Here is a 27959-nt window from a genome sequence, read left to right as displayed (position 1 = left end):
ATTAATTGTATTCAGTAATTGCAGGCTATTGCTTCGAATGGGTCAATTTAATATCAGAGAATGTATACCATATACAACCTGAAATTCTTACTCTTTGCAGACGTCCAAGAAATAGAAAAAAAACATGAAGGAATGAATGACAAACTTTGGAACCTCGAAGTCTCCCCTCCCTCCTATGCCCAACCAACAGGAAAAGCATCAACCCACCCTCTCCCCCCACTTGCTACAGCAAAAGAACTGACATCCCCCACCACCCACAATGCAAGCCCCCAAAGAGATCGCGATCTAGAGTCCAACAAAAAAACTACTGTCCACCCCAACACTTTGACGTCTCTCTTGCTAGCAAAAGAGCGAGAGAGAGAAAGATATCGCTCCTGCAACAAATGAGAGCAGGAAGCCAGCAGCTCGCTGGTTCGATGTTGCAATCTGCCAATGGGAAAAAAACTGAGCTAATTAGAAGATAATTGTTTGAAATGTTAGTTCTACTTATAGACTGAAAAATCGATGGAAAACTACATTTTTTCTCTTAAATCTAGAGTCATATGTTACATACCTCAAGGAGATCTTGTGACTTTCTTGTGAGAATGATGTAATGGTCTTTTGGAGATCACCTGATATAATTTTTCCACCGATGTGAGGTCACGTGTTGACATGTTCACCGCAGGTATAAAAGGGAAGACCTCTGCAGTTTCATTTTTAAAACGGAGTGTTACATTCTATTGTAAGGTACAATGGTGCTGGATTGGCAGTTTACCCATTTCTGCCAGGTTTGTTGATGTACCTTTTCAGTAGTATTGGAGAGTGAAGACTTTATTGAAGTATAGGACCTGAAAGATTAAGAGAAATTGGTATCGTTTGGCAATTTAACAAAGGATCGACCTTATTGAGTCTTCGTTGAGGATGTAGCGACCTGCATCAGAGATAACTCCTGCCAAAGAGCAAGGCAGTTCATGCAGGATTTGCTCGCCAGAAGAAAGGTCAGTTGTTTTAAGCCATTTTTTTCCTTCATCGTGAATACTTTTGGACAGAACTAGCAGGAAAGTCGCGTCTATGAAGAAATCCTTCTCCAGGGAAGTCTCCCAATTGAATGTATAAATCTGTTGGACTTTCAAATTTACCATTTTAAGAACTGTATTTGACTTTACCGCTTTAAGAACTGTTTTCGCATTTATCGCTTTAAGAACCAGTACCGAGTGGCGATTTGTTGAACGGCCGCATAGCGGTTAACTTCCGGTTAAGGTTGGCGTTTGTTTTTTATTGTTTATCCGTTTTTAATAAATATTTGGTTGTTTTTATATAACCTGATTCAATTGATATTCATTGTTGCTGGTTACATAACACATAGAAAAATGCAGCACAGAAACAGGCCCTTCGTCCCACCTAGTCCATGCTGAACCATTTAAGCTACCTACTCCCATCGACCTGCACTAGGAGGTTGATGAGTTGTACATGTGATGTAGGTAGGGACAATCGCAGCTCAGTCCATCACAGGCAAAGCCCTGCCCACCAATGAACACTGCCTACCAACTTGCACAGCAACTTTGAGGGATTTGTGGAATCTATCTAGACAGGTTGTACAAGCCCGCTTTGGATTCCCCGGTGTTTAGAAGATTAAATATGGATCTAAAAAGTGGTTAAAGTGATAACTTAACTCGGTGTGGTAGATACAGGTAAATTACGTCTCTTGGTGGGATACAAGCGAAAAAGAAAGTTCGTGGTTTGAGTGAGAGAATTACTGCAGTGTAGCCAGAACCCATTAATTTAAACTAAGATTTTCAATTGTCCACCAAAGTAAAAGCTTTCAACTATCTCAATAAGTTTTGGAAGTAATTTCATGCAGGAGTGAAAATGGCTTTGGTTAATCATAAAAGAGTTTAACCTTTATCTCTTTCACTTCCGGATAACTTCAGTCGACCACCTAAGAGAAAATAAAAATCAATTTGCACTTTTTTATTTAAACTAGAGGCTCTAGAAGATATTTTCAGTGACTATGATGTGACATGCTGTGTCTGCAAGGACAGTGTTATTTATTTATTGACCTACGGTGCAGAGTAGGCTCTTCTGGAGACACACTGCCCAGCAATCGTCCAATTTAATCCTAGCCTAATCACAGGACAATTTACAATGACCAGGTAATCTGCCAACCGGTAGGTCTTTGGACTGTGGGAGGAAACCAGAGCACCCGGAGGAAGCCCATGCAGTTAGGGGGAGAAAGTACAAACTTATATCAGGCAACCGTAGGAATTAAACCCAAGTTACAGGTACTGTAAAGCATTACTATGCCGTGTTTTAAGATGTTTGGAAGTTTAGTTCCAACAGCACTCAGGAAACTTGACACCATCTAGGACAGCGGTCCCCAACCACTGGGCCGCAAAGCATGTGCTACTGGGCCGTGAGGAAACGATATGAGTCAGCTGCACCTTTCCTCATTCCCTGTCACGCACTGTTGAACTTGAACATAGAGTTGCCAACTGTCCCGTATTTGCCGGGACATCCCATATATTGGGCTAAATTGGTTTGTCCCATATGGGACCCCCCTTGTCCCGTATTTCCCCCGCTAAGGTAGAGCGTTCCTTTGAAACCTTTTGTGCCGAAATGGTATAAAGTGAAGAAGCAATTACCATTAATTTATATGGGAAAAATTTTTGAGCGTTCCCAGACCCAAAAACTAACTTAACAAATCGTACCAAATAACACATAAACCCCAAAAAATAATTAACACTAACATACAGTAAAAGCAGGAATGATATGATAAATACACAGCCTATATAAAGTAGAAATAATGTGTGTACAGTGTAGTCGGGAAGATGAAAGTAAAACCAATATGTGGGGAAAAATCGGCACGTACCCACATGCGCACACAGGTGCCCGCGCAAGGCTTCATGGTCATGGTGGTCTTTCCAGGGGTAAAGTGTCTTGGGATTTGACTGCTACTTTTGTCCCTTATTTGGGAGTGAGAAAGTTGGCAACCCTAACTGTAATAGACATGTTAAGGTGAGTTTAACCCTACTTGAACAACCCCCACCAACCGGTTGGCCGGTCCGCAAGAATATTGTTAATATTAAACTGATCCGCAGTGCAAAAAAGGTTGGGGACCCCTGATCTAGGAAAAAGCAGGTATTTGATTGGCAGCCCATTTGTCAACTTAAGCATTCACCCTGTTCACTACCATAACCCAACAGCTCCTATGTATACATCTATAAGTTGAACTATATGGCTCGTTCTGACAGCTGCTCCCAAACCTATGATCTCTGTCATCGGGAAAGACCAGGCCAAGTAGGCACGTGGGAGAACTACGACATGTAGTCTCCCCACCAAGTTGCACAACATCCTGGGTATTAAAGCTCAAAGTTCAAAGTAAAGGTTCAAAGGTTCACTTATTATCACAGTATACAACTCTGAAATTCTTCTTCTCCAGATAGCCATGAAACCAAGAAAGCAAAGAATGGCAGTACGATCATCAACCCCAAATCCCTCCCCCCCACATAAAAAAATGAATGAAAAAATAAGTATATTATCAAAGTACATATACAACCCTGAGATTCATTTTCTTGTGGGCATACTCAATAAATCTACAGAAAAATAGTCCTAAAAGGATCAATGAAAGAGCAACTTGGGCATTCAAACTAGTGTGCAAAAGATTAAAAAAACTGTATAAATACAAAAAGAAAGGATAATAATAATAAATAAATATCATGAAAATGAGATGAAGAGTCCTTGAAAGTGAGTCCATTGGGCGTGGGAGCATTTCAGTGATGGGGCAAGTGAAGGTGTGTGAAGTTAGTGAAGGTGTGTGAAGTTATCCCCTCCGATTCATGAGCCTGATGGTTGAGGGGTAGTCACTGTTCCTGAACTTGGTGGAGTGGACCTTGAGGTTCCTTTACCTTCTTCCTGAAATTTGTCATTCGACAGCCTGGCTCTTGTTGGCTGTTGTTTTGTTGCTTGTTGTGTTCTGTGTTGTCCTGCTGTTCTGTCAAGCTTTGTGGGGCATCCCATGTTGGCGTCGGAATGTGTGCGGTCACTTGAGGGATGGCCCCACCTCACTGTGAGATCGTGTTGGTTGTTAACACAAATTACACATTTCATTGTATGCCTTGATGTGTAAATCTGAATCTCAGTTTAAATTCAATCCCAGCCAGTGGTCTAAGAATAAGTGTTACCCACATTTCATTGTCTGTGTTTTCCTTGATTGATTTATAACTTGGAGTGAGAAAAGTGTTATAGCAGAGGTTCCCAAATTTGCATCCTCGGATCCCTTCCTTAATGGTATTGGTTGAAACATTGGAAACCCCTGTGTTATAGGGTTTTAGGTGGTTTGTGATAGTGGATTAACTCCACACTGGACAGTCCTAAGCCCGGCTACCAAAGGAGAAGGATTGGGCATTGGGCTAGCAACCCCCTCCCATAAAAACCCAGAGTAACAGAAATGCCAGCTGAAGCTCCTGAGACCTCATTCCTGGGAGAGGAAGGATACACCAAGAAGATGAGCTACAGCTGCAGACAACTTGAAAGACTGGCCGCAGACAGAGGTCTCCGCCGAGCTACTGTTGGCAGCCTACGACCCATAGGGGTTGTAGGAGCCATGTATGTATTTTCTATCACTATTGTAGTTTGAGTTGCGCGTTTATTATGGTAGCTAGTCACATGGATTGGGGCATAGTAGAAGTGAAGATTTCAGTTACGTATTCACGCTTTGGTCTTCGGGATCAGTGTAGTTTGGGTAAAGCGAGTGAGTGGGCCAGGCGTGTGACGGGCTGTCTCTTCCTCTCTTCCACTGCTGCCAGAGGAAGGTCATTGCATTCGAACGGCCTCCCTCTTTCTCTCCCTCTTCAATGCTGCCAGAGGATTGTGCTGGAATCCTGGATCTAGGGCAAGGTTTAATTAATGTGGTTTGTGGATTGACATATGTCGCCAAATTTGTTGCTTTGCAGCAACAATAACTACAAGATGTATAGCGCTTTGCAAAAATCTTAGTTACATCTATATAGATATGGTGTCTAGGACTTTTGCACAGTACTGTAATAATTTTATGCATTACACTGTACTGCTGCCGCAAAGAAAAACAGATTTCATGACATGTGAGTGATGATAAACCTAATTCTGATATGGGTCTCTATTGTGGACTGAGAGTGGGAAGGGGGGCAGGGAGAGGGGAATCATGCTGTAAAAAGGGGAAGGGAGAGGGGAGGGAGTGGGAAGCACCAGAGAGACATTCTGTAATGATCAATAAACCAATTGTTTGGAATCAAGTGACCTGGTGACTCAGGGCTGGGCGTGTCTGCACCCGTGCCTGGCACTCCTTTTCTGTCACCTGTCCCACACCCCTCCGTGACACTCCACCCTCGCCATTTTCAACATCCTTTGCTTCCGCCAGATTTACAAGCTCACTCTCCGCTCCACATTGGCACATACAGCACCGTACAAATGTCTCAGGCACACTAGCTATATATACGTGCCTGAGACTTTTGCACATTTCTGTAAAAATACTATATCTTAGAAAAGCAAATACTTAGCGCAAAATAGGAATAAAAAGTTAGCTTTCATGGGCTCAGTGTCTATTCAGAAATCTGATGATTGAGGGAAAGAAGCTGTTCCTAAACTATTGAGTCTGGGTCTTCAGGCTCCTGTACTTCCACCCCAATGGTAATAGGAAGAAGAGGGCATCTCCAGTATAGTCAAGGTCTTTAAGGATAGATGCCACCTTATTCATAGAACATAGAACATAGAACGTAGAATAGTACAGCACATTACAGGCCCTTCGGCTCACAATATTGTGCCGACCCTCAAACCCTGCCTCCCATATAACCCTCCACCTTAAATTCCTCTATATACCTGTCTAGTAGTCTCTTAAACTTCACGAGTGTATCTGCCTCCACCACTGACTCAGGCAGTGCATTCCACGCACCAACCACTCTCTGAGTGAAAAACCTTCCTCTAATATCCCCCTTGAACTTCCCACCCCTTGCCTTAAAGCCATGTCCTCTTGTATTAAGCAGTGGTGCCCTGGGGAAGAGGCGCTGGCTGTCCACTCTATCTATTCCCCTTAATATCTTGTACACCTCTATCATGTCTCCTCTCATCCTCCTTCTCTCCAAAGAGTAAAGCCCTAGCTCCCTTAATCTCTGATCATAATGCATACTCTCTAAACCAGGCAGCATCCTGCTAAATCTCTGCTGTTTTTTGCTTTTTGTGTTGTATGTACTACTAGATGAAGCGTGTATGGGGAGCCCTGGAAGAGGCAGCACCTTGGGTGAAGGGACTTGGTGTATCCATTCTGGAACAGGTCACTCATCTTTGGTCTCTACCGGACACTCAGCTCTTACCTGTGGCTCCATGGAGCTGGTTGCTGGAGAGGCTCTACTCCAAGAGCCAGAGGACCTATTCTGTGTTGTATCACTAAAAACAAATAATAGAATATAACTTAGTGTTGAATTTTTATTCTACGATATTCTGAATTTGCCATCCATAGAGGAACAATCTTATCCAGTTGAAAATGCTTGTCGCAGACACAATTCAAATTTACAGCAACAATATTACTCATTCGACCAATCTGAACTTTGAGTTCTCCTTTAAATTCTTCTGTGGTTAATGGGCATCTACTTTACGTGTGTGCACTGGCGACATTTGGAACAGCTTGGGTGGGTCACGTTTTACTGAGATTTACTGAAATGTGAACATTTACGAACTGAGGCATAGGTTATATAGATACGAGAAAGTCTGCAGATACTGGAAATCCAAATCAGCACACACAAAATGCTGGAGGAACTCAGCAGGTCAGGAAACATCTATGGAAATGAATAAACAGTTGATGTTTTGGGCTTTTATCCTTCTTCAGGACTGAGAGGCTAATATACAGTAGAGCTAGTAATTGTAATTATACTCTATTCTTGGTTAGGGCAACTGTAAAGAAAATCAATTTCCCTCGGATCAATAAAGTATGACTATGACTATGACTAATTTGTCCTCCAAGAGGACCACTACATTGTCGTAGGATTTGGAGGCCTGTGTGCCTCAAAGACCCAGAGAGCTATGTTGGCTAGTGTCAGGGTCTTGTGCTTTGACTCTTGGTAGGATCACCCACCTCAAACAGGTCAAAGGGTAGAGGCCAGATTAAGAGTGGTCCTTTAATTCTTCAGGTTTAGGGGTTCAGCTCAGGGATAACAACTCTGACTGGTCAAATAAAATAGTTTCAGAAGCAACAATGGAGAACCATATATCTGTGTGCAATGGTATTCCTGAGTCTCCTCCCGGGATTTGCATGAGTGAAAACTGAGAGGAAGCTACTGGCATGATGAAGGAAGCCCTGAACACCACCAAGAAGTGACGAGAGGAGAGGCCAACTCCGTCATCAAGACAGCATTTCATTGGACCCGTGAAGGACGGGCGAAACATGGGAAACCAAAGACAACTTGATGCCGTATTGTAGAGGCAGAAATTAGTTCTCTGAACCATATCTGGGGCACATTAGAGAAGGTGGCCAAGGACCACAGAGATGGAGGAACTTCATTGCTGCCCTGAATGTCAGAGGCATAACAGGCAGTAACTACTGTAATTTGTACAATTAACCCTAAAGGATCGAGTTGCCAAAGGTCTTAAATGCTGATATCTATTTAAGGCTAATTGAGATGTAGTTAGTCCATATTGAAGCTTTTTATTTAATATTTCCTCTTTTGTTTTTAAGTTTCACTACAGTTTCTGAACACTTTCCACAAAGAATGGATTTTGTTGGTTACACCTCGGTTTGAGCCAAAGGTTCAAATGTTCATTTATTATCAAAGTATGTATGCAGTATACAACTCGGAGATGTTTTCTCCATGAAACAAAGAAAACCATTGAAGTATTTCAAGAAAACCATCAAACCCTTTCCCCCAGACAAAAAAGAATGGAAACACAATCATCAATGCCCAAACCCACATCCCCTGCACAAAAAAATCAACAAAACTCATCAAAAGGCAACAAGAACACCTTACCCTAGCCCAAAACAAACTCACAAAATCGCCAAAAGGCAACAGGAACATCAACCCCCAAATTCCACCCCATCCCCCGGTAAGGAAAAAGTTAACAAATTCGCCAAATGGCAACGAGAAAGAACGGCAAAAACACAGAATATAAAAACCATAAAATTGAAAGCGTCTACCCAAAGATGTGTAAGATACCCCGGTAAATGGAAGAGTTCCCTTTGCTTTAACCAAATTAGATATCTAACTTGTTCCCTTCATTGTTCGATAGAATGCCGGTCCTCCACCAGCCGGTGCGTTTAAAGAGAGGCGCATAAAGCCGACGGCATTCCGGAAGTTCTATGAAAGGGGCGATTTCCCTGTGGCTGTGGAACATGACGCGAAAGGAAATCGAATAGCCTGGAAGGTTGGTGGACTATAACCATACATTGTATTGAAGTGTACCAGGGAGAGTTTTTGCTCATTGAATTATTTTGATTGTGCATTTGAGCATACATTATCAACATACCCTTAAAGGAGACACCTTCTCTTCTTCTTTCATTAGATCTGTGAGATGACAGGGTTGGAAGTGTCTTTTAAAAAAGCCATTTGTTGCCTCGGTTGTAGCTTTCTGTTTTTGTGAGCGATTGGGAGAGGACATATCTCAGGCCTGGTTGACTGTCATAACTCCATCCAATACTCCGGGCTATAGCTTTGAATGCAACCTTTAATTAGCTAAATAGCTGGGTCATATATGTGTGCCATTTGTAATCAGGCATGGAATGTTAATTAGGCCCAGACTGATATAACAACTCTACACTTCTCAGGCAGGATTGCTAATGTAATCTGTGTCAGACACATCTCTGTCACAAATTGACCTCCAGCCTGATATCATAGCGTCTCCTCCATTTTCTCCCTTGTGAAAGGTTAATTGGTTTAGAAATGAATCGATTAGTTCTAGTCTCTAATGCTGTTATTCAGCTTTTACAGAAAAATGGTATAACAAAAGTCCCTTTTATTAATCCAATTCAGTTTATTTTCCCTCAACAATTTGTATCTAAGTGCCATGACGAGGGACGGCACTGGTACATTTTTTAAACTGATTAGGAAATTAGCGATTTCATTACCGAGAAAGCTTTTAAAGAATCATTCCAGGAATGCTCACAACGTCACAAGTAATAAATCTTAAGGTAGTCAGGGTATATTTCTGGGGCAGAATAACTGACTGCAGGTTTCTAGGATACGTTCCGAAAATAAAAGATAAATTCAAATTTGAATAAATGCTTTCAGGTTATTGAATTCAAGGCATGAATATCGATTTCTCCTTCTGGTAAAAATTTCCCCCCCCCTTCTATTCCTCATGCTGGCCTCTTATCTCTTCTCACCTGCAAATCACCTTCCCCCTGCGTCCCCTCCTCCTTCCCTTTCTCCTATTTCTCCTACAGTTCACTTTTTCTCCTCTGCTGCCATTTGGGTGATTCCTTTTCAGAGCTTGAGGGTGGAGGGAGTTTGATATTTTTCTTTGAATGGGTTAGTTCTGTGGTTCTTCTTTGGTTCATGACTGTCTGTGGGGAAGACCGATTTCAGAGTCGTATACTACATAAGTACTTTGAATCTTTGAATCTCCTCTCCTGTCAGATTCCTTTCTCTCTAGCCCTTTATCTTTCCTACCCACCTGCCTTCCCTATTACCTTCTAGCTCTTCCCCTCCCCCCCCCCCCACCTTCTTATTCCGGAGTCTTGTCTCTTCCTTTCCGGTCCTGAAGAAGGGAGTCATTTTTATTCATTTGCATAAATGCTGCCTGACCTGCTGAGTTCCTCCAGCATCTTGTGTGTGTTGCTTTGGATTTCCAACATCTGCAGACTCCCCCCCCCTCCCCCCACCTTCTTATTCTGGAGTCTTGTCTCTTCCTTTCTGGTCCTGAAGAAGGGAGTCATTTTTATTCATTTCCATAAATGCTGCCTGACCTGCTGAGTTCCTCCAGCATCTTGTGTGTGTTGCTTTGGATTTCCAGCATCTGCAGACTTTCTTGTGTTTAAAGTAGCTTATATACATAGATCGATTGTATGTCCGTAAAGTGACGCTCGGCACGGGAGTGTCTGTACGTCAGGTGACTGACAGGAAATGATAAAGTAGTGGTGCTGGAGTGTAGAGGGGGGAGTGCTAGTCAGTGGAGGTGCTGATCTGCCTGATCACTCGGGGAAAGTAACTGCTTTTGAGTCTGCATAGACTCTTCACCGATGGGAGTGGGGCAAACAGTCCGTGAGCAGGGTGGTTAGGATCCTTCATGATGATACTGGGCCTTTAATGGCACTTTTCGTACATATGCCCTAGACGGCAGGTAGGCTGGTGCTGGTGATGCATTGAGGAACGGCGACTGTTTATTCATCTCCACAGATGCTGCCTGACCTGCTGAGTTCCCCCAGCATTTTGTGTGTGTTGCTTTAGATTATTGATCTTTATACTTCTGTTAATTAATCTGAAACAAATGCTATTTCTAACTATCTCCAATACAGTTGCTGAAGGGTATTAGTTCTCAAATAGTAATGCACCTAGATGTACTGTTCATTTTTGTTCAGCATCCAAAACCAACCTTAGAATACTGGAAAATTCTGAAACCTGAAAAAATTCCTAGAGCCACAGCTATTTATCAACAGAATCACATACATTTCCATATTGATTTTGATTTTGCAATTGGCAGTGTATTTGTTACAAAGTGTTATGTATGTGTACTTTATGTGCTGTGTTTTTAATATTTCAGTTATATCTGAGTAATAATATATTCATATAGTTGATTAAGCACTCCTTAATCAACTATATGTTACATGTAAAAATACGTGAATTGCATACGTCATCACGTGTTACCTGTGTGCTTTGCTTAAAGTAAACCCAAAGTGAAACTCACATTTTGGACTCTGGTGTCTTCCTTGGGTGGGTGTCACGTGGCCAAGTGGTTAAGGCATTGGACTAGCGATCTGAAGGTCGTGAGTTTGAGCCCCAGCCAAGGCAGCGAGTTGTGTCTTTTTGCAAGGCACTTAACCGCACACTGCTCCAGTCCACCCAGATGAAAATGGGAACCAGCAAAATGCTGGGGGGTTAACCTCGCGATAGACTGGCATCCTATCCGGGGAGGGGAGGTCTCGTACCCTCAGTCGCTTCACACCATGGAAACCGGCATAAGCACCGGCCTGATGAGCCTATAAGGCTCGGGACAGACTTTAACTTTAACTCATCTTCCTTTGAGTAATTTAATGTTTTGATGTTATAACGCATAACAATGTGCATGAGCAATGCATACAAAATGCTGGACTAACTCAACAGGCCAGGCAGTATCTATGGAAAAGAGTAAACAGTTGGTTACTCAGCACCTGATTAAGGGTCTCGGCCCGAAACGTCGACTTTTACCCTTTTCCGTAGATGCTGCCCGGCCTGCTGAGTTCCTCCAGCATTTTGTGTGTGTTGTTTTGGATTTCCAGGACCTGCAGATTTTCTTGCGTTTATGACAGAATGTGTGATGTACTATGAACGAAAGTGATAAAGAATAACTTTATTTGTCACCTGTTCATCGAAACATACACTTCCAGCTAGCCTCCTTCCCCTCCCACCATCTTTTTACTCTGGCATCTTCGCCCTATACTTCTCAATTCTGAAGAAGGGTCTCGGCCTGTAATGTTGACTGTTCATTCATTTCCATGGATGCTGCCTGATCTGCTGAGTTGCTCCAGCATTTTGTGTGTGTTGCAGTGAGAAGTGTTGCTAACGTCAAATCCATTCTGCAAGGATGGTGCTGGGCAGCTGGTGACCATCGTCATGCTTCCCGTGCCAATGTAGCATGCCCACGGTTTGCTAACCCTAACTGTATATCTTTGGTATATGAGAATATGCCAGAGAACTCAGGGGAAACTCATGTGATCACAGGGAAAACGTACAGACCTCTTACAGGCAGTGGCAGGAATTGAACCCTGATCTGTGATTTGTGTAAAGCAATGTGCTACGCTACCATCCAGTTACTATAATGTTATATTATCGTAAACAACATTAACTTGTGTGGTAGTTTGGTGCAACCTGAGACCACGCTGGCTGTTGTGTCTGTGAACGAAGTCACCGGAGAGATATAAAAGTCTATTCAGCCAAGCAAGCGGAATCATACGGGAGACACTCTCGGAAGAGACCTTCCTGACCCACTATTACATGACATTTTTATATGTTAAAAGTCAAAGGTAACGGCAGGACAATTCTATATCTACAATGCTTCCTTTGAATTACATATAGATTTCAAACACCTCCAACATTCCAGACACCCAAAATGAATGTTAATTCCCACTGATGCTGGGCTGCATTCATGCATATGCAGACATCTCAGGTCAAACAGAGTGTTTCTTTGTTTGCAATTGACCCCAGTCTGAGGCTCCAAAAGCAGTATTGTTCTGGGTGCATTTTCAACAGTCCAGTTCAGTACTGAAGACTGGTTGCTGTTGAAATTAGTATTTGCTATATACCGTAACTCCATTGCCGAACTACCAGACAGATTAAGGTTTCGGTCTCTTTGGAGGCATGGGCTCGAATACCAGCACTGCCATTTAGATTTATACCTTTTCCTTCTTTGGGGGTATATGGTGGAGAAGTGGTTAGCGCAACACTATTAACTATTACAGCGCCAGCTTACAAAGTCCTCACATACAGCAGCATGAATTGAACCCCCAATCTCCCAGTCACTGGTGCTATAAAGTGTTATGCTAGCTGCTACACTACCATGCCTCTCCTATGCCTTCTTACACTTTTCTTTCCTGCTCTTTTCCTTCCTGGCCTCTTCCTTCCTACACTTTTCCTTCCTGGCCTCTTCCTTCCTACACTTTTCCTTCCTGGCCTCTTCCTTCCTGCACTTTTCCTTCCTGGCCACTTCCTTTCTACACTTTTCCTTCCTGGCCACTTCCTTCCTGCACTTTTCCTTCCTGGCCTCTTCCTTCCTGCACTTTTCCTTCCTGGTCTCTTCCTTCCTGCACTTTTCCCTCCTGGTCGCTTCCTTCCTGCACGTTTCTTTCCTGGCCACTTCCTTCCTACACTTTTCCCTCTTGGATGTTTCCTTCCTGCACATTTCCTTCCTAGCCACTTCCTTCCAACTCTTTTCATTCCTGCACTTTTCCTTCCTGGCCTCTTCCTTCCTGCACTTTTCCTTCCTGGATGTTCTCTTCCCGGACTTTTTTGCGAAAGGTGGTATCTGCAGGTGACACAGCACATTCACAATGTCCTGGATGATTATCCCATATTCCAGTCCTTTTTGCTGACATATTAGTTATATCTTTATTGTTCGGAATACATTAGGATGCTAATGATCCCATGGTACTATTTTAATGAAGAAACTTGGTCAATATCAGTCCGCTCTCAGCATCACTAAGGACATCATGAGGCCCTTCAACAGTTGTGATCGACCATGGATGTTGTGTCCTAGCGATCATACACAAGCCAGGGCAGTTCGATATGGAGAGCAAGCCATTGCCCATGCAGTAGTCTCCCTCTCTCCACACAACTGATGCACCCAAAGGAATGGGAAATACGGATACAGTTTGGCACCAGCAGCATCAGAGGAGTTACCAGTCAACGTCAAACTCAACGTAGCACTGCCTTAGGAATTCCGGCTCCAGATTTTTCTCTCGAGTGTTACTCCTGAAGCCTTTCCCATGAGTGGTTATAGCCGCAAGGCAGCAGAGGTTTGAGATGACAGTTTTCCTTCTGCTAGATGAGCGGCCAACCCCGGCTGCCGAGCCTCATCTGCCCGAATTGACTGGTTTTTAAGGCACCGGCCACCCACCTTTGCCCCTTCTGCTGTCAGTAGAAACAGTTCTGCTGGGCTTAGTAGTTGCATGTGAAGGCCAGGAAGTTGGACTTGTTTGTCAGAGGCTATTTGAGATTCACACCATTGGGAGCATTTAATAAGTAGTGGGAGAATGTCTCCACTAACCCCATCACCAACGCCTGGTTACAACAACGTTAAGGAATAAAAACATTGTAATTGGCTATTATTATGCTGTCCCACCTTGGATCTTAATGCTCACTGAATTGTGGCTGTGATTCTGACGTCAAGTTACACTTCTGAAGGATCTCAACCCACATTTGGAGGCGGAGAAAATGAAATAGAATAGAAGTTGTTTTTTCCCCTCCCTTTAGGGCCACCTTGGGAGTCTGGGCGGATGAATTCAGCCAGAGAATAAAGAGAGACGGAGAAAGCCGAGGATTAAAGGTGGCAGCAACCAGGTGACCTCACCATTTTCCCCGAGAATCCACACCCAATTAGGATTTCGCTTCGGGGGCTGCTTTTCAAAAGCGCACTATGCAAAGGAATGTGCAAAGAGAGCTTGAATGGAATCATTCAAAAAAGAAGATAACTTCACTCAGTTTTACTCGTCCCATCATTGAAATGTTCCCACAACCAATGAACTCCCTTTCAAGGTCTCTTCGTCTCATGTTCTTGTTAGTTATTGTTATTTATTTACATTTGCATTTGCACAGTTTGTTGCCTTCTGCACTCCGATTGATCCTGTTACAGTTACTATTCTGTAGATTTGTTGAGTATGCCAAAAGAAAATGAATCTCAGCGTTGTATATGGTGACATATATGTACCTCGATCATAAAATCTGCCTTGAACTTTGAACTTTGAACGTTTGAACTTTGAATCAGCAGAAACACAAGAATTACGAGTTACAAAGGACTAAAGTGGATTTGTATCTGCAAATTTTTGGGAAGCTATTTTCCCAAGAAGCAAAAAAGAATAAACAAGATCCTAAAATACTCTTGAGCAGTTGCTTTTGGTGGCTTTACACAGCAATCTGCCTTTACAATTGTAATTTTCTGCTGACGGAATAATGCTCCTAGTCCACCCAATTTGTACACAGAGTCTCTTGTGAAGGGATTACAGTTCTGGTATGCAGACACTTGTAGGGAGATTACATGCTTGTACACTCTCGTGAGGGCATTACACTGATGTATACAAGCTCACTTATGAGGAGTTCACACTACTGAAATACAGATTCTCATTACTGTACACCGACTCTGTTATAGGGAGATTACACTGCTGGTACACAGACTCTCTTGTGGAGAATTTTCTTCATAATTTTTCTTTGCTATAGGTTATTTCTACAGGTGACACTATGTTCTGAATAATTCAGATTAAGAATCAGTTTAATAGCACCAGCATATGTCATGAAATTTGTTAACTTTGTGGCAATACATGATAAATATAGGAAAAAAACTGAATTACACCAAGTATATTAGAACCTGCCACAAACATGATTTCCCAATATGTCAGAGTGGCATGGAGGGAAATCGTCCACCAACTGGAAGTTTCAGATGCGACCTAACGACGATATTAGAATCAGGTTTATTATCACCAGCTTGTGTCATGAAATTTGTTAACTTAGCAGCAGCGGTTCAATGCAATACATAATATAGAAGAAAAAAATAATAATAAATAAATAAGTAAATAAACCATTTACAGTATACATATATTGAATAGATTAAAAATCGTGCAAAAAACAGAAATAATATATATTTAAAAAGTGAGGTAGTATTCACGGGTTCAATGTCCATTTAGGAATCAGATGGCGGAGGGAAAGAAGCTGTTCCTGAATCGCTGAGTGTGTGCCTTCAGGCTTCTGTACCTCCTACCTGATGGTAACAGCGAGAAAAGGGCATGCCCTGAGTGCTGGAGGTCCCTGACAATGGACGCTGCCTTTCTGAGACACCGCTCCCTGAAGATGTTCTGGGTATTTTGTAGGCTAGTACCCAAGATGGAGCCGACTAAATTTACAACCCTCAGCAGCTTCTTTCGGTCCTGTGCAGTAGCTTCCTCCATACCAGACAGCGATGCAGTCTGTCAGAATGCTCTCCATGGTACATCTATAGAAGTTTTTGAGTGTATTTGTTGACATACCAAATCTCTTCAAACTCCTAATGAAGTATAGCCGCTGCCTTGCCTTCTTTATAGCTGCATCGATATGTTGGGACCAGGTTAGATCCTCAGAGATTTTGACACCCAGGAACTTGAAACTGCTCACTCTCTCCACTTCTGATCCTTCTATGAGGATATGTACATATGTATATTAAATAGGTACGATAAGTAGTGTAAAACAGAAATAAAAAATAGTGAAATACTGTTCTTGGGTTTAATGCCCATTCAGAAATCCATATTCTCATTCATTTTGCTGACTTTATTAAAAATAGATTCTAAGGTTTTCTTTATTTGTCACATGCACATCAAAACATACAGTGAAACACATTGTTTGCACTAACTCAAACCAGCAAGTATTGTGCCGGGCAATCCACAGTCATTAACACCCATTTTGGGTATGTTGGTGGGAAAATCCAGGTATTTGAAAATAACATTTAACTCAAGGGAAGCATTATGAAGGCATTGTAACTACACAACTTGTCCTGTTACCTTTATTCTTTAATATATGAAAATGATGGAATATGCCTGACTACTCCACCAGTTTCAAGAACAGTTATTACCCTTCAACCATAAGGCTCCTGAACCTCAACTCTGAACTGATTCCACAACCTATGGACTCACTTTCCAGAACTCTATCACTCACGTTCTCAATATTATTCTTTCATTTATTTATTTTGCATTTGCACAGTTTGTCTTCTTTCGGACATTGGTTGGTTGTCCAGCTTTGTATGTGGTTTTTCATTGATTCTATTCTGTTTCTTTGTATCTACAGAGAATGCCCACAAGAAAATTAATCTCAGGGTAGTATATCTACTTTGATAATAAATTTACTTTGAACTTTTTGAATTGATGTAATGTTGATAATGGCATATAAATTCCTTTGGGTTGTTAGGGTTAAGGACAAACTGTTCTTGTAATTTAAAAAGTGCTATTGACTTTACATTAATCTTTAAAAGGAAGCTATCTAGTTGAATGGATTATTTAAAAAAAACTTGTGTATTTATTGAACAGAAGCTGTTACATTCTTCCAGTGGAAAGATGCTTCACTAAGTTTTGACTGCAAAAATGTACTAGCTGTTATTTCTGGAGTCATATGTCATTCGTAGAACCTTGAGTTGTTATTTAAGTTATTTTTGAGTGAATGGGTCTCTTCAATCTTGGTGGGGAGCTCATCTAGGAGAAAGAAAATTCTGATCTCAAACCTCTTTTCAAATCTTTTTATTATTATTATATTATTCAAAAATAACACGAGTACATCAAAGTAAACAACACTTACAATGTCTCAAGGAAAAAAAACATTATTTTAAAGATTGAAAAATTTTGGTGATAATATAAAATCCCTACGAAGCAGAAAAAGTGGGAAGAAAACCTATTAGGTGTTCAACCCCGGAGCCACGCGTCATACAAAAAGCTTCTAAAGATAAACATCGAACCGGCAGCAAGAATAAAAATATACCAAAAATTTACAATTAGATCGTGGAGGAAATCTATCAATTAACTCAAATGATAATAACGAGGAAATGAGCCCCATCTTTTCTCAAAATCAAACATAGGTTCAAAGGTTCGACTTCTAATTTTCTCCACACTAAGACGCAGCATCACTTGAGAGAACCATTGTGACAAAGTGGGACCTGATGTATCCTTCCACTTCAACAAAATGGCCCTCCTAGCTATCAATGTAACAAATGCAATAACATGTTGGTCAGACAAAGAAATACCATGGATATTTTGAGGAATTATTCCAAAGAGCACAGTTAATTTGTAAGGTTGTAAATTAATTTTAAGTGCTTTAGAAATTGTTGAAAAAACTGACTTCCAGAACTGTTCCAGTATAGAACAGGACCAAAACATATGTGTCAGTGTAGCTGTCTCAGTTTTACATCTATCACAATAACTATCAACATTAGGAAACATTCTAGACAGTCTCTCCTTCATCACTTCTGCTGCCTTGTGGTTATACCCACTCACGGTGAAGGCTTTGGGAGTAAACTCCGAGGGAAAAATCCAGAGCGGGAGCCCCTGTGCTGAGTTCACTGCTGACCGGCAACTCCTGTGAGGCCGCTGGTGCCAAACCATATCAGTCTCTGCCGTTCCTTTGGATTCATCAGCTGCCTGGAGAGGGGGAGCCTGCTACATGGGCAACAGCTTGCTCTCGTATCATACTGGTCCCAGCTTGCGTATCATGTAGCCAGCTATGATACTTTATCCATGGTCCACCTAGACCAATGGAGAGCCTCCTATTTACCTAAGTTATAAGCTGGGACAAGTGAGGAGGCTAAAATGAAAGGTTATATTTTCCAGTCATGCAAAAGGAAAGTAACATGGATGTTAACAACAGGAATTCTGCAGATGCTGGAAATTCAAGCAACACACATAAGAGTTGCTGGTGAACCCTTCGTCAGGACTCAAACGACGAAGGGCCTCGGCCTGAAACGTCGACTGCACCTCTTCCTAGAGATGCTGCCTGGCCTGCTGCGTTCACCGGCAACTTTTATGTGTGTTGCTGTAACATGGATGTTGCAACTTTATAAAACTCGGGTTGGGCAACATCTGGAATATTGCAACAATTCTGGTCGCCCAACTATAGGAAGGATGTGGTGGCTTTGCAGAGGGCATAGAAGAGGTTTACCAGAATGCTGCCGAGTTTAGAGGGCATCACAAGAGGCTGGACAAACTTGGGTTGTTTTCTCTGGAGTGGCAAAGGCTGAGAGGAGATCTGATAGATCATAATAAAATGATGAGAGGCATAAATAGAGTAGGCAGGGAGCATCTGTTTCCCAGGATTGTAATGTCTGAAACCAGAGGGCATGCATTAAGGGTAAGACGGGGTAGGTTCAAGGGAGATGTGAGGGGTAAGTTTTTTACTCAGAGAGTGGTGGATACCTGGGATGTGCTGCCTGGTCTGGTGGTAGAGGCAAATACATTAGAGGTTTTTAAGAGATGTTTGGATAGGCACATAAATGGGAGGAAGATGGAGGGATATGGGCGTTGTGTAGATAGGAGGGATTAGTTCGGGGTGGCGGGTGGATGATTTACTTTTTAGCTGATTCAGCACAACATTGTGGGCCGTGGGGCCGGCTACTGTGCCGTACTGTGTCAGATACCTGAAATAAATAAAACAAACACTTGAAAGGTCAGGCAGCTTCTTCAGAATTCCAAGGTGCAGAACAAAACCTGACCTATGAACCTCTGAGGAAGAATGGAGTACATCGGAGTCTCCTTTCTCTAGGTGGGGCAAGCTCAGGGGACAGTGACGAAAGGGTTAACAGCGCACGACAATTCTGATATAAATGCATGACTTGCTCAGACATTTTCATGTTGCTGCGGCTTTGGTTGTCGGCTGCTGGCGCAGTGAGGTCAGTGTCGGGCTCGAGAATGGAGGTTCCCGAGTTCGATTCAGTGACAGCCCGCCCCCGTGTGCGCTCTCCATCCGCGCCGGGTTGATGTCGAGCTCGCAACTCGGCCTCGTAAAGATAATACTGCGAAACGTCTTTGCGAGGAGTGGCGCCCCTCGAACTGCACCTTGTAAGGCATGAAAATGCCCGACGCTGGCCTCTCAGGTCTGAGTCGAGGTCATCATCATCATGGCTCTGGAATCAGGTACAGGCTTTTCTGCTTAATTATATAAACTCAAATCCCTATGTTAGATCGTAAGGCATAGGAGCAGAATTAGACCATTTGACCCATTGAGTCTTCTCCACCATTCAATAATGCCTGATCCTTTTTTTTAACCCCTCCTCAGCCCCAATCCCCGGCCTTCTCCCTGTAGTCTTTCCAATCAAGAACCAATCAATCTCTGCCTTAAATATACCCAATGACCTGGCCTCCAGAGCTGCCTGAGGTAATCAATTCCACAAATTCACCACCCGCTGGCTAAAGAAATTTCTCTGCATTTCTGTTTTGAAAGGGCGCCCTTCTATCCTGAGGCCATGCCCTCTTGTCCTAGACTCCCCCACCATGGGAAACATCCTTTCCACATCTACTCTGTCTAGGCCTTTCAACATTTGGAAAGTTTCAATGCAATCCCCCCCCTCCCCAATCCTTCTAAATTCCAGCGTGTAGACCCAGAGCCATCAAACGTTCCTCGTATGATAACTCTTTCATTTCCAGAATCATTCTTGTAAATCCTGATGAACCCTCTCCAATGCCGGCACATCTTTTCTTAGATGAGGAACCTAAGTTTTTCACAATATTCAAGGTGAGGCTTATAAAGCCTCAGCATCACATCCCTGCTCTTGTATTCTAGACCTCTTGAAATGAATGCTAACATTGCATTTTCCTTCCTCACCACCAACTCTACCTGCAAGTTAACCTTTAGGATGTTCGACACAAGGACTCCCTAGTCCCTTTGCATCTCAGATTTTTGCATTTTCTCCAGTTTAGAAAATAGTCTGCACATTTATTTCTACTACCAAAGTGCATGACCATGCATTTTCCAACATTGTATTTCATTTGCCACTTTCTTGCCCATTCCCATAACCTGCCTAAGTCCTTCTGCAGCCTGCCTGTTTCCTCAATATTACCTGCCCCTCCACTAATCTTTGTATCATCTGCAAACTTGGCAACAAAGCTGTCTATTCCATCATCTAAATCATTGATATACAGCATAAAAAGAAGTGGTCCCAACACTGACCCCTATGGAACACCAAATCACTGGCAGCCAAGCAGAAATGGATCCTTTTATTCCCACTTACTGCTTCCTACCAATCAGCCAATGCGCTAACCATGCCAGTAACTTTCCTGTAGTACCATGGGGTCTTAACTTGATAAACAACCTTATGTGTGGTACCTTGTCAAAGGCCTTCTGAAATTCCAAATATACAATATCCACTGCATCCCTTTTATCTATCTTACTTGTAATCTCCTCAAAGAATTCCAACAGAATTGTCAGGCAAGATTTTCCCTTAAGGAAATCATGATGACTTTGTCCTGTGTCACCAAGTACTCCATAACCTCATCCTTAGCAATTGACTCCAACATCTTCCCAACCACTGAGGTCAGGCTAACCGGTCTATAATTTCCTTTCTGCTGCCTTCCTCCTTTCTTACAGAGTGGAGTGATATTTGCAATTTTCCAGGCTTCTGGCACCAGGACAGACTCCAATGATGTTTGAAAGATCATTATTAATGCTTCCACGATCTCTACTGCTACTTTTTTCAGAATCTTAGGGTGCAATTCATCTGGTCCAGTTGACCTATGTACTCTTAGATATTTCAGCTTCTTGAGCACCTTCTCTCTTGTAATAGTAACTGCACTCACTTCTCTTCCCTCACAGCCTTCAACATCTGGCACACTGCTAGTGTCTTCCACAGTGAAGACTAATGCAAAATACTCGTTTAGTTTATCTGCCATCTCCTTTTCTTCTGTTATTATTTCTCCAGCCTCATTTCCTAGTGGTCCTATATCCACTCTCATCTCTCTTACTTTTTACATACTTGGGAAGGCTTTTTCTATCCATTTTGATATTGTATGCTAGCTTGCTTTCATATTTCATCTTTTCCCTCCTAATGATTCCTTTACTTGCTCTCTCTAGGTTTTTAAAAGCTTCCCAATCCTCTGTCTTCCCACTAATTTTTGTTTTGTTGTATGCCCTCTCTTCCGCTTTTACATTTGCTTCGACTTCTCTTGTCAGCCATGGTTGTACTATTTTGCCATTAGAGGTTTTTTTTGGTTTTGGAATACATCTATCTTGCACCATCCTCGTTTTTCCCAGAAACTTTTGTCATTGCTGTTCTGCTGTCATCTCTGGCAGCATCTCCTCCCAATTTACTTTGCCTCTCTCTTTCCACTGTAATTTCCTTTATTCCACTGAAATACTGCTACATCAGACTTTAATTAGCCAGTACCTCTGGTTAAATAGCCCGATAATTAATTAATTTATTGACATACAGTGTGGAGTAGGCCTTTTGGCCCTTCGAGCACCGCCGCCCAGCAATCCCTTAACTTAATCTGAGCCTAATCATGGGATAATTTACGACGACCAATTAATTTACCAACTGGTATGACTTTGGACTGTGGAGGAAACCGGAGCACCTGGAGGAAAGCTATAGGTCACGGGGAGAACGTACAAACTCCGTACTGGTGGTGGTGGGAATTGAACCTGGGTCGCTGGTACCATAAAGCGTTGTGCTAACCACTACACTACCGTACCACCCCAACAAAGAGATCCAACACTTAATGTGTTACTGTATCAGCACTTCAGATTCAGATTCAGCTTTATTTGTTTATCATGTGTACATCGAAACATACAATGAAATGTGTCATTTGCGCTAACGATCAAAACGCATGGGGTGAGCTGTGGCCAGCCTGCCAGCATCGCCGCACATTCTGGCTCACAATGATTGACGTTGCGGCATTCGCCGAGATTGGCAATCAGCTTGCAGACGTTTCATCACAGGTCGAGGAGACATCATCGGTGTGCAGTTGTTGGTGTTTCTCTCTGGGAGTGCTCATGTTTATACAGGCTTGCCTCGATCCTGATTGGCTACCCCTTCAGTTGACCTTTCAATTCTATTGACTCGCGTTTCCTTGGCTCTTAGGGGTTTGTAGATGGCATCTATTTCAATATGTTTACTCCCCGAGTTATCAGAAGAGAACCACGCTTCTAAAAATTCTTGAGCTTGCCTTGTGTCCCAGTTGAAGCGATGTCCTTCTTGGAGCACTTCCAGAGAGACACACCAGCAACTGTGCACTGAGGATGTCACCTCCACTGGCGATGAAATGCCTGCAGGCTAATTGCCAAGCTCGGCGAACGTCTCAACATCAAACGCCTCCACCTGAACTGCCGATGCTCACAACGTTCAGCATCAACTACAAAACCAGATGGCAAAAGCAAAAGCAAACCCTTTCCACCTTCTCTCTCTCTCTCTCTCTCTCTCGCACACACACACACACACACACGCGCACACACGCACACACACACACACACACACACACACACACACACACACACTCACTCATGCATGCACACACACACACAGACGCGCACGCGCACACATACACACACACACACACACAGACACACACACTCACTCATGTGTGCACACACACACACACACACACACACACAGACACGCGCACGCACACATACACACACACACACACACACTCACTCATGCGTGCACACACACACACACACAGACACGCGCGCGCACACATACACACACACACACACACTCACTCATGCGTGCACACACACACACACACACAGACACGCGCGCGCACACATACACATGCACACACACACGTGCACGCCCGCGCACACACACACATGCACGTACACACAGGCCTCCAGCCCCATATGGCCCTCAACTGGGCCTCCAGTCCTGGTCGGCCCAGAGAAAGGAAATACCTCACGAGAACGTTTGGGACAAATGTGCAGGTAACCTGATTTTACTGGTTGTATACCTTGGTGGGTTTAAAATTCCATGCAAATACCTAAACTTTACCATGGCAAAAACGTTCTGCAATTGTCCAATGTCCTAATCATGCACCAGAAATGTTGAAGAGCAGGTACTTGTGTGTGCTTGTTTGTCCTCTATTTAGAAAGGAAGGAGAGAGAAAATGGGGAACTGTCACCCAGGTAACTAGGCGTTAATAGGGAGAATGTTGGAACCTGGCCTGTTACACTGGCAGCAAAAGTACAATAGGAAGGAATTAAGAATGATATATTTATTTAGAGGTATATGGTGTGAAACAGGCTCCTTTGGCCCAGCGTGCCCGCATCGCCCAGCAATCCACCCGTTTAACCCTAGCCTAACCACTGTTGGTCTCCTTGCTCAGGGAAGGGCAAACAGGGACTCCAGCAGTGGATCACCACACCGAGTCCTCGGGCGCAGTGGCAAGGTGAAACCAAAACGAAAGCAAGAGAATTGCTGCTAGTCTGAGACCCAGTGGATTTGTTATACTTGCATGACGTGCCCTTAGCTCCAACGATTGCTGCAAAAGTCGAACCCTTTATTCCATCCTTTGTTGGCAATTAGCAAACGTACAATCTTGAAGCGATGGAGCTTAAGCATACCCAAGAGTAAGCTAAGCACCATTCAGCGGTCACTGAGAGATAAGACATCCGCCGGTCCCAAGCTACAAATTGCCGCAAAATAAGCAAGGATGCGTAACTTATTCCCTTCGCTCTTCTCACATTCCCACTCATGTGACTAGTTACCAATAGACAGTTCTATAGTTACAATGTATCTACAATGCTTCCTTTGAATTACATGTGCAAAGGGTTTCTTCTTTTATGTTACTGCGTAGTCGAATTAAAATGAGTTCTTTGTTATGTTATAATTGAAATGGCTTCTTTGTTATGTTAACTGCTGAGAAAATCCTCCCGCTAGCAGTTTGTTTGGATTATGTTATTGATAAGAAGGTGTTCTGAACCAATTGGGATAGATGTTATTCTTTCTGTGTGTCTGTAAGATATTGTGATGTGTGGGTTTTTTGGGAGAAGGAGGGAGAAAGAGAGACAGAGGATGGACCAGGTGCTGTGAGTCCGCTAACAGGGTTGGACCCTGAGTAGGAGTCCGAGGTCCAGGGTGTTCGGCGAGGAGAGGAGACAGAGACGGACTCGTGTGGAACGTCTGGTCGACCACCGTTTTTGGTCCCAGGCGGCAGGTCGAGGTGGTCCGAGGGGTCGCAGGGTGAAGAAGGAGGGCCCTGAGCTCCAACTGTTTGTGCACGAAGAGATTGAACTTTGATAAGTGTGGCGCCTTTTATATTTTATTCTCTATTAATTATATAGTTCCAGTAATATCTATAAACTGTAAATCATTTAATCGTATCTGGTGTATTGTCTGTTATTTAGCGGGGTGGGGTACATCACACAGCATCCACACAAACTATTACCCAGTTTGGCGGGGTCGAGGGCTGTTTCCCCAGACAGCGAGTTGAGCGACCCTGAGGCTGGCCAGGGGGGCTACACATGTGAAACACCTTGGTTTCCTTGGCTGCATAAGTCTATGGAAGGCAACCTCTGGCAAGTCCATGCCAAACTCATGAGATTGAGGCGTGATCCCACACCAAACCTCGGTTTGTGTGGGTGCTGTGGCATTTGCCACCCTGTTACGAAGTAATGCCACAAAATAACAGACAGCACACCGCATACGATTAAAGGAATTGTATTTATGAATCTTGACTAAAGGGTTAGTAAAGAATAACAAAAAGGAAAGGGTCCATTCTAATTAAACAGTCAAATGTGCACAAGTTAGAACTTCTCTGTCATTTGTGCGTTGGGCCCTCGGTCAACGTGAAAGCTCACGCCACCTTCTGAACGTTGCTTGCCATCCATCTCGACCAAACGGGTCTCCCACTGGATCGGATGCTGTGACCGGTTCTCCCCAGGGTCTTCTCTCTTCATCTCCTCTCGAACGAAAGCCCAAACCCAACCTTAGTGTTCCTCACCAGAGAAACCTCCCCTTAATTCGACTATCCTAACCGGATGGCACATATCTCATCTCTTATCTTCAACTGTAACTCAAACAAGCATGAAAACAGAACAGACTGCTCTTACAGAACTGCCAAAATGAAATACATACAGCATAACAGCAAAAATATGAACCAGGGCATTACATGTATAACTTTCACACCTCCTCCTTCGCACCCACACTCCAAACACCCCAAAATGAATATTAATTAGCATTGACTGGTTTTCAGTTACCTGCTGTCCACAGCTCCAGGAAACTATTGTGCAGGCAAAACACATCAAAGTTGCTGGTGAACGCAACGGGCCAGGCAGCATCTCTAGGAAGAGGTACAGTCGACGTTTCGGGCTGAGACCCTTCGTCAGGACTAACTGTCCAGCTCCTGGCTCCATCCCTCCCCCTCCTGTCTTCTCCTATCATTTTGGATCTCTCCCTCCCCCTCCCACTTTCAAATCTCTTACTAGCTCTTCCTTCAGTTAGTCCTGACGAAGGGTCTCAGCCCGAAATGTCGACTGTACCTCTTCCTAGAGATGCTGCCTGGCCTGCTGCGTTCACCAGCAACTTTGATGTGTGTTGCTTGAATTTCCAGCATCTGCTGAATTCCTCGAGTTAACTATTGTGCGGGGCTGCATTTTAAATTTAATTTACAATCCATGTTCAGGTTGAAAGATTAGTTGCTGACTTTAGTATTTACTGCAGTATGTACCCTAACTCCAAAGTATGCCCTAACATTTGATATAAGGTTCCAAAGATTCAAAGGTTCAAGGTACATTTATTATCAAAGTATGTATAATTTATACAACCTTGGGATTTGTCTACTTACAGGCAGCCACAAAGCAAGAAACCTGAGAGAAGCCAGTTAAAAAAAGAAAGACCAATCCCAATGCGCAGAGAAAGAGAAAAAAAACACAAATCATGCAAACAATAGAAGTAAGCAGCAGCATTCCGAGCCAAATGGAATCCATAGATCCAGTTCCCTAGAGCAGTCTGGAGTAGGCCCAAAGCCTTGATCTCAGTTCATCATATTAGCGGGGCATATTGCCATGGAGCTCCCAGACACAAAGCACGGCAGCCAGGGCAGTCTCACAGCCTCAGCGCTGCAGAGAGAGGAGCAAACGTCGAGGGAGAGCGACCGATGTCGGCCCAACCTTCGCTTCGAATCCCGACACCCTGCCTGTCTAGTCTATCTGGGATGAATTTCTTGCCTTTTGAAATACCAGTGAGCTGTCACTCGCCTTCAGTAGCGGCATCTTAAACCAGGAGTTTACCACTCCGCTTTGGTTCTTGAGAAATTGGCTGCACTGTTTTTGATTTTGATAGCTTCTCAATGCTAATTATAGTGCTACTGTGGTGTCCTGCCTGCCAATTTGTTATTCCTTGGACTGGTTTGGCTCAGTTAGTTTCTGAGTGTTTGTTCATGGGGAATTTAATCTCCTTTCCTGGAATGTTATTAGAGCATGAGGACCATGACAAGTGAAAATCAGTGATAAAAAACCTGTCATTGCCAATTGTCACATAAATCTCATTTTAAAAAGCTACTTAAAAAAATGCTGATCTGTCCCTGTAACATGGAAAATGAAGAGCCAGTGAAATATTAAATTATTTCTGGATGCTGCTGTGTTTGACACAGACTTTCAAATGTGTGTGAGGTAATTTAAAGATAAAAGGAGAATTTTTCAGATGATTAGAAAAGGGACATAAAAATTGAAACAGCTCTCAAGCAAAACCAGAATATCTTGTTTACCATTCAATTATTGTTTACTTTTAACTTTAAAATTGATTAGGGACACTTAGGGTTTGCAGTGACAGGGTTTGGTGTAACTTGATAAAATAATACTAAACGAGGGTTAACTCTCTTCATGTGGGGCAATGATTATGTTTCTTTGCCTCATAAAATTGAACAAATGTGTTTATTGAGTATGCTCACAAGAAAATGAATCCCAGGGTTGTACGTAAATGGTAACATATAGAGTCATAGCGAAGTCCAGCAAGGAAGCAGGCCCTTCAGCCCATCTAGTCCATGCTGAACCATTTAAACTGCCTCCTCCCATCAAACTGCATCGGGACCACAGCACTCCGTACCCCTACCATCCCTGTACCTATCCAGACTTCTCTTAAATGGCAGCTCGTTCCACACTCTCATGATTCCCCTGCGTAAAGACGTTTCCCCTCATGCTTCCCTTAAACTTGTCACCGTCTGGTCTGGTCGGGGGCAACTGCACAGGACTGAAGTAAGCTGCAGAGAGCTATAAACTTAGTCAGCTCCATCATGGGCACTAGCCTCAGTAGTATCCAAGACACCTGTGGGGAGCGGTGCTTCGGGGGGTGGGGTGGGGAACAGTGTCCATCATTAAGGACCCCCACTACCCAGAACATGCCCTCCTCTCATTGCTACCATCAGGAAGGAGGTACAGAAGCCTGAAGACACACACTCAGTGATTCAGGAACAGCTTCTTCCCCTCTGCCGTCCGATTTCTGAATGGACATTGAACCCATGGACACTATCTCACTACTTTTATTTATTTGTATTTTTGCCCGACTTATTTAATTTAACTATTTAATATACATATAGATAGAGAGATAGATACTTTATTGATCCCAAAGGAAATTACAGTGTCACAGTAGCATTACAAGTGCATAGATATACAATTATTAGA

At 43.1% G+C, this 27959-nt stretch overlaps 1 protein-coding gene across 3 annotated transcripts in view; it reads left to right on the top strand.

The window, feature by feature from the left end:
• pacrg (PARK2 co-regulated) overlaps nt 1-27959 on the top strand; it is a 482128-nt gene that overhangs the window by 121122 nt on the left and 333047 nt on the right. For all 3 annotated transcript variants that reach the window (XM_072246200.1, XM_072246199.1, XM_072246201.1), the window contains one exon: nt 8230-8364. In XM_072246200.1, coding sequence (XP_072102301.1) covers nt 8230-8364 — 135 coding nt within the window. The remainder of the gene's footprint in view (nt 1-8229; nt 8365-27959) is intronic.

Source organism: Mobula birostris, chromosome 29, assembly GCF_030028105.1.
Source record: "Mobula birostris isolate sMobBir1 chromosome 29, sMobBir1.hap1, whole genome shotgun sequence".
In the NCBI taxonomy this organism is placed as follows: domain Eukaryota; kingdom Metazoa; phylum Chordata; class Chondrichthyes; order Myliobatiformes; family Myliobatidae; genus Mobula; species Mobula birostris.
The sequence above is the reverse complement of the archived record's forward strand: the minus strand, read 5'-3'. Positions and strand labels throughout refer to the sequence as shown.